We start from the raw sequence: 9,852 nt of genomic DNA on the forward strand, positions 1-9,852 counted from the left end.
ACCACCTACGTCATGCCAATAGGAATCGAGGGAGAGTTGCTCCCGCGGCTTAGGGCACAGAGATAACCCAACTAGTAGTTCTAGCAGTTCTAGCAGACCCTTAACTGTGGTGATCCCGCCTACATACAGTTTGGGTGGTGTGTCGATTGTTTTTTCCTGCCACACGCGGTGCTCTTTGTTTCTGGTTGGGGAACTGTCCATGGGAGGAGACAAAATGGAGGGGCACAAGGCACACGATGCCGATAACCATGGCCGTACCGAGTACCCCGTTCTGGATCGGACCCTTCGCTTATCCGCCTCTCGCTCACCAGGAGAAGGAGGAGGAGCGCATGCACGCACCCCAAGAACCTCTGGGCCACCAGCTGCCCAGCTCGAGCTCTTGTGGCGCCCATGTGGTCCCTTCCCGACCAGCTAGCTACCTAGTAGTTAGACCAGGGGGGACCGAGGCAGGGACCAAGGAAACTCACCGTTCTTGCTACCCCACAATGACATGCAGTGCAAAGCAAAATGGTGGACAGCCGTCACCTTCAACACCTTGGGTTTGCCAACCCATTCGAAGTACTACTCCGTACCGTCTGAAATAGGTCTCCACTCTTCCAACCATGGCAGACTCAGGTACCAACATGGATTCTTCCACTGCACATCAGTTTGACAATCTGCTCAATTTTCGCGATGTGGGAGCTCACATTAACACCATCCTTGGTGCCCAAGCTCTCCGACCGGGTCTCCTTTTCAGGAGTGCTCGACCAGACAACGCCAGTGTGTCCGACCGCGACGTCCTGGTTCACAAGTACAAGATCAAGACGATCATTGACCTTCGCTCCAAAACAGAACACATCAATGCAGCAAAGAAACGGTCTGAAGCTGCTGTGGCGGCACAACCAGCGGTGATGCCTTCGTCTAACGAGAGCGTTGCTGAACCGGTCCAAATACCTGGCATTCGTTATGCGCTCATCAATCTCAATGGTAAGGGCTTCGAACGGCATCTCATCTGGCAGTTGAAGTACACCAGTCTCGCCAAATTGGTGTTCTTGATGGCTCTGGGCTACCGCACGCAAGGCATATCGGTGCTGGGAAAAGAATTGATGCTACCAAAGGGGCTCGTCGGCCTGGGAATTGACACCCTCGACCACAGCCAGCCTGAGATTAAGCAAGTCTTTGACATTCTCGCCGATGAGTCAGCATGGCCTGTCATGGTCAATTGCACTCAAGGCAAAGACAGAACCGGGATGATAATACTGCTGGTGCTGCTGTTGTGCGAGATTGATTTGGATGCTGTCAGCCAAGATTATGTAAAGTCTGAACCGGAACTCGAGCCAGAGAAAGTGGAAAGGATGAAAGAGATTGAAAGTATTGGTCTGGATGAGTCGTTTGCCAAATGTCCGCCAGATTTTTGCGAGAAGGTTGTCCAGCACCTTGATACCACTTATGGCGGCCTGTCCACCTACCTGGCCCGAATCGGCGTTTATCCCGAGCAATCCGAGCGTGTCCGAAGCGTTCTCAGAGTCGGCTCACCGTAAAGAGAGTACATTCCATTCCACGAAGTCGGAGGATTCTTGGGCTACCTGCCTGATCTTTGTGATTTGAGCGGTTTGGGAATGCTCCCGACGCATACGAGTACCTTGGAATAATTTTATGGCCGTTCAGTCCATTTCGAGGCAGAACTCCCACATGATACGAGGCCACCTCCTGGGGTGAGTGTCCAAGCAGTTCAGAAACCATCCTTTGCCGGGTTCTTGGACTCGGTCCCCTTTTATCCTGGCACTCAACTTGTACCACGGCACTCAGCAATTCAGGCTCTATCCGGTATGCACCCCATACTCCAGACTTGCCCCATTCAGGTAATGGGACGCCATGCATGATAAGGGCTTGGTCAGCACATTATCGCCAGTCAAGATAGTGTGCTGACATATTCACGCTCCTAGACGGGAAACCGTCGGGAGGTCCTCTATGAAGGAAGGCTGCTAGCACCTGCACAGTCATTGAAGACTAGGGAGTAGCAGCGGTCAATGGGCGGGAAGGGCTAGCTGCTAGAGGTAGTATTCTACGTCGCATTACTTATCAACAACTACCTAAGCTTTTGGAGAAGCTCCGGAGAATGAGGACTCAGTGACCGATGCTTTGGTCAGACGATGAGAATTTGACCGCTGTGGTTGACCAGCTGTTGTACGAGGTTCTTGGACCATGTCAAGGCTAAGTGCGTCTTTTTTGGTGGTTGCAGACTCGTACTCGGTTCCCACAAACGGGTTGATCAGGGGAAAAGCGAAAGATTCGAGAAACTGCGGGAGATGCAATCCGTGACCTTGCCATGTCGTCATTTCTGAGAGGCTCGGGAGGCCACGGAAGACGCCAAGAAACAACTGGATTGGACGTCTGGCAGATACTGGCGACTGGGTCTCCACTCTACCATAAATCTCTCGGAAGCGTCTATGACGTCGTGCTCAACAAGATGTCGAACTTCACATCTGAAGCAAACTTCAAGTTCTGGCAGCGAGCCACGTCTGGCCGCTATATCCGATTATGTCCCTCTCTCCGAAACCCGTTAATGCTCTCGTGCTCACTGGGAACCAGGCATGGCATACGAGCCTTTTCCGGATCTCGCATGTTGCCGCTAAGTCAATAGGATCCGCCAGCAGCAGTCTACGTTGACATAGGCCAATAAGGCGCCCCTTCATCGGCCATCCCCAAGTAAATGCGACTGTTAAATCGCCGTCATTGCCTCACGATTTCCTAGAATGATGTAGCATGGACCAGGTCGATCTCCGGTGACAGCGAAGTTACTTAATCACCGGCGTTAGCCTTCCGTGTATCCCACATTAAGTGAACTCGTACATATCCTTTCCTTCATATTGACCTGTCTTTCTCTCGTTGTCATCACACGACATTGTTCCTCGATTTCTCCTCGCGCCACTCCGTCTTCCAGCCAATACCTCCACCTTCGCCCTTTGGTCCTGCACTCGGCCGACCTTTCATCTCAACGAACCTTCCTATCTGTCGCCAATATGTGGGATAGGTGGTGGCTCAGTGCTTGGTTGTTTCCCGTCATTTCGGCATGCATGTACGTTTTGCCCTTGCTCGATCCCAATTGAAAATGGTCACTAACTGTCCTTACACAGGTGGCTCGGTATGCTGCTGGCCATGTTCTGCTCCTGGGAAGCCAATGGACATCCTCACCTGAAGTCCATGAGCCCAAATCAGCATATTGCCTACATATCTGACATCGGCGCTTTTGGGCTAAAACCCCTCTTCATCACCGGTTCTGTCATCACCACCGTGTTCCTCGACTTGGGCTTCTTGTCGGAGCGATGGCTTCGACACTATGGCCGACTGGCGCCCAACACCTCGCGCGTCCAATCCGCTCTTTCGAGCTGCTCCATCTTCTTTGCCATCGCAGGCGCGTGCGGTCTGATCTTCCTGTCAATCTTCGATACCTATCATCACCACAAAGTCCATGACGGATGTTTGTTCCTCTTCATCGGTGGATATATCATCTCCGCCATCTTTCTTTGTGCCGAATATCAGCGACTCGGGATCCACTACCGTCAGCACCGCGCTCTGCGCCTATCCTTCTGGGTCAAGCTTGCCTTCATCTTTATCGAGATTGCCCTCGCCATTGTCTTTGCCTGCACGTCATGGAAAAACCACTACAATGTGGCCGCCGTGTTTGAATGGATCGTTGCCCTCATTTTCACCTTCTACGTCCTCTCGTTCGTGCTGGACCTTTGGCCGTCGGTGCGGTCGAAGCACCACGTTCCTCAGGGCTGGAGGGAAAGGGAAGCGGAACTCGAAAAGGAAGCTGGAAGAAACGGAGGTTTGCCCCCTCTCAACCAGAGCCCTGCGCCCATCACCTCGGATCAAAATGCAACCACATATCAAAACGACGACACCTATTACAACCCTGCCACCCAAAGCTATCGGGGGACCAACATGACCGCTGGTCAGGGCTCCCACATCCAGTCTGCACTCTCAAAATATCCCGTGGAGCAAAATGATCTTGGGCGACAAAAACGGTGGGGTATTGGACGGTTCCGAATCTAACCTAGCTGTCTCTTGTCGAGCATTTGTCAGTGGGCACTATTCAAGCGTTTGGAAATGCGATCGGGTGCCACAGAGAGTCAAAGGCTGTAAATAATTCAAAATGAGGGTTGGGGGTCTATCAGGGCTGGCTGCTTGTGTTTGGCTTCGGAGATTTTGCATATCAAGGACAAGGCGAGGCTGGTTTCGCCCGCCGACGACGGTACTGAACATAACGAAGGATGAAGCGAAGGTTAGGAATCGAATTCTGCTGGCGGGGAAAACTTAGATACGTAATTTCTATATCAACTGTACAACAGCGATTTCTGGTTTCGGTTGTGATCTCTAGACGGAATCCCGGAGAGAGTTGTGCAGAAATCACTTCGTAACTTATCCCACTGTTCCTGCTCGACAACGATCTGAGGGGACGTCCTGGCCTTGACGATGCATTCATCTCAATTCAGTCGTCAACATGTAGAAGGAACCGCCCAACATTTTCGGGCCGCAAAGACCCTTGCACCGTCCTCCGGATCGTCGTTCTCTCCAGACTCGTTCCATCTCTTGTGGTCTATCGACTGCCCGGCTCGCTGGATACCCTGGGCACCAGGTCGGCGACACGGGAATTCCCAGAACCATGCCTTTCTCAGACCTGCCATTATGAGAATTCTTCTCCGACCCAGGTGCATCTTCCTGTTGACCAATAGGTTGATCCATCCAGCGACTTTGAAGGAATGGAAGACCATTGCTGGACTCCAGACAAGCCCGCATATGGGAACCCTGGGCAACACCGGACGGTGGGACCTCTATTGGACTGATATTCTTGCTATTTTCAAGCACGGTGATTCCTGCCCGAAAGCAAATCGTGCAAATGTGCAGCGAATCCTCCTCCATCCGTTTCGGGCAGTCCCCGCGGCCTTTTTCTTGTATGTGATGCAGGCACGGATTTCAGAGCCAATCAGACGCAGATATGGGGTTTTCTAAAGAAAGACACAATTCACAATGGATACTTCTCCTGTCGATGGTGTATTTAAAAAGAGCCCGTATTTGTCTGTCTGGTTGTCGCCAGCTCCCGTCTCGGGTCTCTGAAAGCTCCAAGAATGCCTTTCCAATACCAGATCGGGCCGTTCCGGGCCCCTTTGCTCCCTGACGACGAGAGTATCAGCTCGGCTCCATCCAAGCTGTCCTACAATTCCAACGCCCTGCTAGACAAGTCCCCTTTCCTGCTCCGTACCAACAGCTTCGGCTCGACGGTCACCTCGTCGAAGACTTCCTACAACGCCGAGCCGCCGCCGGTCCGAGCCCCCTTCAACCTTCTGCGTTCCAACAGTCGCCGTTCGGTCGCTCCAGAGAAGACATCCTACCACTCTCTGCAGGGGGAGCTAGGGGACAAGAAGGAGCAAGACTTCTGGCAGCACACACGGAAATCGTTCTTTCTCAAAATCGGCGCTGTCTTCGTCCTGCTGCAACTGCTCTTCCTGGGAAACTTGTCGTACCTCTATGGGTCTCTGTGGGGGTCAAACGGCCGTGTGTCGTCGTTGAATGTCTTGTGGCTGGACCTCGACGGTGGAGTGATTGGTAACTCAGTAAGCAGTGCTTATGAGAGCCTTCGCGGGCCCGAGTTCCCTTCACTCGAGAAGCCTTCCGGAAACGAATTCCATTCTGTCGCCGAGGCGCTGGACGCCGTCCGGTCTGGATCATACTGGGCGGCGTTTGTGGTCAATACCAATGCTTCGGTCAGACTTGCTCGTGCCCTTGCCGGTGGCCAGGCGGCGCAAACATACCAGGCCTCTGACGCCCTGACTTACATATGGAACGAGGTCAGATACCCTCCGTTCTCGGACGAGGCGTTGGAGGCCAATTTTGAGCTGCTGGCGCAGGTCGCCGAACAGGAATATCACCACAGACAAGGCCAAACGGAAGTGCAGAAACTGAACCGAAACGATACTGCGGCCGTGCAGGTCCTGTTCCATCCGATCGGAGTCTCTGCCGTGAACATAATGAAAACCACAAACCCAACCAGGCTTCTGTACAACACGGCAACGATGGTCATGCCGGTTCTCGAACAGTTCTTTTTCGTGTTGATCCTGAATGGACTTTCTGACGAACTGGGCATATACAAAAAGGTGCCCGCGACCACAACTGGGATCATCCGAGTGGCATTTGCCTTTAGTTACACCCTCCTCTCTGCACTCGGGATGACCGCGTACATCTGGGCATTCCGGGAAACATGGTCAGTGGACGGGGAGCAGTTTGGTCTGACCTGGATGACCTTGTGGTTGCTTCACTCGGTGCACTTTGTCGTTGTCGACACGGCGGCCGCGTTCTGGCCTGTTCCCGTCATGCCGTTCTTCATTCTGACTTGGATCGTTCTCAACCTGTCGAGCTCCGTCAGCCCGCTCGAGCTCAATGCAGACTTTTACCGCTGGGGCTATGCGCTCCCGGATAATGAGGCGTATTCGCTCCTGACAGACATTTGGTCCCATGGCGCAGTGCCCGTGCTCCATCGCGCTCTTCCAATCTTGTTCGCCTGGCTGCTGGTTGGCTCGAGCGCAGCTATCTTTGGCCACTTTCGTCGCTGTCGGCTTGCTCGTGATAAGTGATCGAGGGCCAGAAAACAGTGGTTTGAGGGAGGATAGAGACTAGTCACGACAACGATGATAATGATGAAACGAATTGGGATTGTACTTTCCGAATGGAGGAAACGTCGAATCAATCTTGACACGGATTTTGAACAGGCATATACTTTGTGGTCAACAATTTTTTTTAACACCAGGGTAATCTTCAACAGCCTCGAGATAGAGATGAGGATGGCGCGGGTGACACAGCATAAACGCCGAGTAGTGTATCAAGTCTCAATCAAGCGAGGGACCGTGGACACGAAGGCGTAGAATGATCACTGGGAGGAAGGAGGAAATTTTCATTGGAAAGATCGTAAGGAGGACAGAAAGACGCGTGCTTCAGGCTCGGGCCCGTCCTCTAACAAGGCTTCTAGATCAGCACCTGACAAGATCAGTTGATGAAGCATGGGTTTGCCAGCAGTCAACCGTGTTGTGGTCTAGATAGGGTGTGACCGGTTGGTTGTGGAATGCATCTCGAGAATCTTTAAGCTGCAGTGCTGAGCTGTTGGCGCCTTGGCCTCTGTAAGCCATTCCCTGTTAGAGGCAGGAAGCCTCCGCCTGGTGAGAGCCCACTGTGGTTTCAGCCGCAGACTGTCGACGTCATGGACCCATGGCTCGTCACCCGCCGCGATCAAGTGCAGGCGACTCTGCATGCCGTTCCTCTCTCTGCCATCCCTCGTTTGAATGCTCGGCCTGATACACACCTTATTATTACTGTCTGCGCCCTCATATCCTTCTCCCTAAAGGTCCTTGACCGGTTGCGTCCTTGCGACTAAGATCCCCGCTCGCCGCCCAGCAACTCCGATTACAGGTTCAACCAAAGCAACCTGGACCTGGGAGGACCAGACTCGTAAGGGCTCTCGACATGTCAGAACTACCCGATTACTGTAGACACTATCCATCCATAAATATGTGGAGATGCTGACTGCAAGCAGACGCTATACTCGAGGTTGCTCCCGAAAGCGACCAGGAAGCGATCAAGAGGGCTTACAAGAAAGCCGCACTGAAGTACGTCTCTTTTTGACTGCGGAGTCTGGCATGTTGGACGGCAATGGGACGACGACATTCTCTGTCCACGCTAACAAAAATTGGTAGATGGCATCCAGATCGCGTCGCGGCCGATTCGGACGAGCGTCCCAAGCGGACGAAAATGTTCCAAAAGATCAACGACGCCTATTACACCCTGTCTGAGCCCACAAGACGGCGAGAATACGATGAAGCCAGGCGATTTCATGGCACCACCAGTTTTGACGAGTCCGCCGATGAAGAAATACCACGACCTCCACCTCAGACCGGAGGGCCGTCTTGGTTCAACATGTTCGGCTTCGGCCGCCCTGCAGGAGACACACAGGAGGACAAGTTTGCCAATGAACAGTTCAAGAGCGCGTTCGAGGAGATGATGCAGGAGGACAACCTTGCAGATGACACTCATACACCCACCAAGCGGTTCTGGACGATCGCAGGAGGCATCTCGGGTGGTGTTCTCGGTTTCATCGTGGGCAACTCTGTCGGGATGGTCACTGGGGCTGCGGCTGGCAGCAAGATGGGCGCCATCCGGGACAAGCAGGGGAAGTCGGTCTACGAGGTGTTCCAGTCGCTCGACCAGGGCCAGAAAGCTCGCATTCTAAGTGAACTGGCCGCGAAATTGTTCAGTGGGGCGATCAGTTGAGTGCTTTTGGTTGGGAAGTCTGTTGAGTTGTACATCAGAGGGTTCTTTTTGGCGGATCGATAAAACGCATGGTGTTCCTGGGACATTTTCTCTATCACAACGCAGTTTCACTTTAACTACGAGTTCGAAGAGACTGCTTTCTGTCAGTTTGCCAGCTGTTGCCGCGGAAAGGTCCGATGTCCACCAGCTCTGAGGTGACTCACCAGTGCCCTGGCCTACAGGGACCGAACAAGAAGGTGCCGATGTCACCCCCCCTACACTGATGAACCTTCATCCAGCGATACTGACACTACAGCCCAGCCGTCTTACAGGCTGAATTGTTCAAGTCTACTGATCAGCCACCTGGAGAGGATGCCAATGTCCCTCTCAAAATGACAAGAGTGCCAGGTGATGCATTTCCAGTTTGTGTAGGCTCAGTCCTCTGTTTACGGATCTCCATCAGTTGGTAGACACGCGCATAAGAGGCAGGCCAAGCACGCATCACCAATCAGGAGCCAGGAAGGAACTCTAAGTGAAACCGGCCAGCCAGCGTGGAGGTAAGTCGTTCTCTGAGTGGTCGGAAAGACCTCCTTCCGCGAGGAATCAATATACTAAGGGAAGGCGCGCACTGTCTTTGCACAAATCATGACAGCCGTTTGATGGCCTCCTATTCTTTTCTCCATTCTCTCTTTTTACTGTTTTCATCTGCAGCTAGTTGAATCTGTCCTTTCAGCACAAAGGAGAGTTTTGGGCATTGCTATCCCAGCGGTGATTTTCCTCCACATTTTGAGCCTTCCTTGCTCATTGCAGGTATCTTTGGCACAGGCTCGCCGCCGCCACCTCGACAACAGGGGCCAGGGGATACCGGCAAATCCTCGAGTAGAGGTGCTCTGTCAATACCGGCTGAGAGGCCTGCTTCGGCAGCAATCGAGACCTCAGGGGGTCTGTCTTTGGACGAAACCTTAACTGAGAAGCTTGTCAGTGGACAGAAGTCGAGACCTCAGGAGGTCTGTCCTTGTCTTTTGACGAAATCCTAGCTGAGAAGCTTGTCAGTGGACAGAAATCGAGACCTGAAGGGGGTCTGTCCTTGGACGAAACCTTAGCTGAGAAGCTTGTCAGTTGGCAGACATCAAACCGTGGGAGGTTTGCACAGAAATCCTAGCTGAGAAACTTTTCAATTGAATAAAATCGAACCTGTGGGAGGTTTGTACACCCAGCACAGTCTGCCGCCCAAAGCCGTTTGCCCGCACCATCCGCACCACTCGCCCTCAGGTCTGTCCACGCTCTCACCCCACGGGACACTTTCTCCCCAGGTTTCTTTTGTTGTCGACATTCTCGCCGCACATGGCATCAATTTTCCTGTTCTCTTTTGGTGTCGACACACTCATCCTGCAGGACATTGTCTCTCCAGGTCCCTTTTGTTCTCGACACGTTCCACGGGCATAATATCTCCAGCTTTCTTCTGTTGTCGGCGCTCTCGCTCTACCGGCCATCATTTCTCCGGATTTCTTTTGTTGTCGACACTCTCTGCGTACAGGATTTTGTTTATCCAGATTTCTTTTGTTGTCGACA

At 52.8% G+C, this 9,852-nt stretch overlaps 4 protein-coding genes across 4 annotated transcripts; all 4 read left to right on the forward strand.

Moving 5' to 3' along the window:
- Nucleotides 1-602: 602 nt before the first annotated feature.
- On the forward strand, nt 603-1,520 carry Z520_10522 (uncharacterized protein; the record flags this gene model as incomplete). Its single annotated transcript, XM_016781014.1, has 1 exon — nt 603-1,520. One exon carries the CDS (start codon nt 603-605, stop codon nt 1,518-1,520), a length of 918 nt encoding a protein of 305 aa, XP_016628020.1.
- A 1,482-nt stretch (nt 1,521-3,002) lies between these two features.
- Z520_10523 (uncharacterized protein) lies at nt 3,003-4,038 on the forward strand (the record flags this gene model as incomplete). The annotated part of the gene is made up of 2 exons (XM_016781015.1): nt 3,003-3,058; nt 3,117-4,038. 2 exons carry the CDS (start codon nt 3,003-3,005, stop codon nt 4,036-4,038), a joined length of 978 nt encoding a protein of 325 aa, XP_016628021.1.
- A 1,073-nt stretch (nt 4,039-5,111) lies between these two features.
- Nucleotides 5,112-6,614, forward strand: Z520_10524 (uncharacterized protein; the record flags this gene model as incomplete). Its single annotated transcript, XM_016781016.1, has 1 exon — nt 5,112-6,614. The coding sequence occupies one exon, from the start codon at nt 5,112-5,114 to the stop codon at nt 6,612-6,614; it is 1,503 nt and encodes a 500-aa protein (XP_016628022.1).
- Nucleotides 6,615-7,497: 883 nt separating this feature from the next.
- Nucleotides 7,498-8,301, forward strand: Z520_10525 (uncharacterized protein; the record flags this gene model as incomplete). The annotated part of the gene is made up of 3 exons (XM_016781017.1): nt 7,498-7,519; nt 7,568-7,640; nt 7,728-8,301. 3 exons carry the CDS (start codon nt 7,498-7,500, stop codon nt 8,299-8,301), a joined length of 669 nt encoding a protein of 222 aa, XP_016628023.1.
- Between the last annotated feature and the right edge of the window lie 1,551 nt (nt 8,302-9,852).

The sequence above is a fragment of the Fonsecaea multimorphosa genome (genome assembly GCF_000836435.1).
Source record: "Fonsecaea multimorphosa CBS 102226 unplaced genomic scaffold supercont1.30, whole genome shotgun sequence".
Lineage (NCBI taxonomy): Eukaryota > Fungi > Ascomycota > Eurotiomycetes > Chaetothyriales > Herpotrichiellaceae > Fonsecaea > Fonsecaea multimorphosa.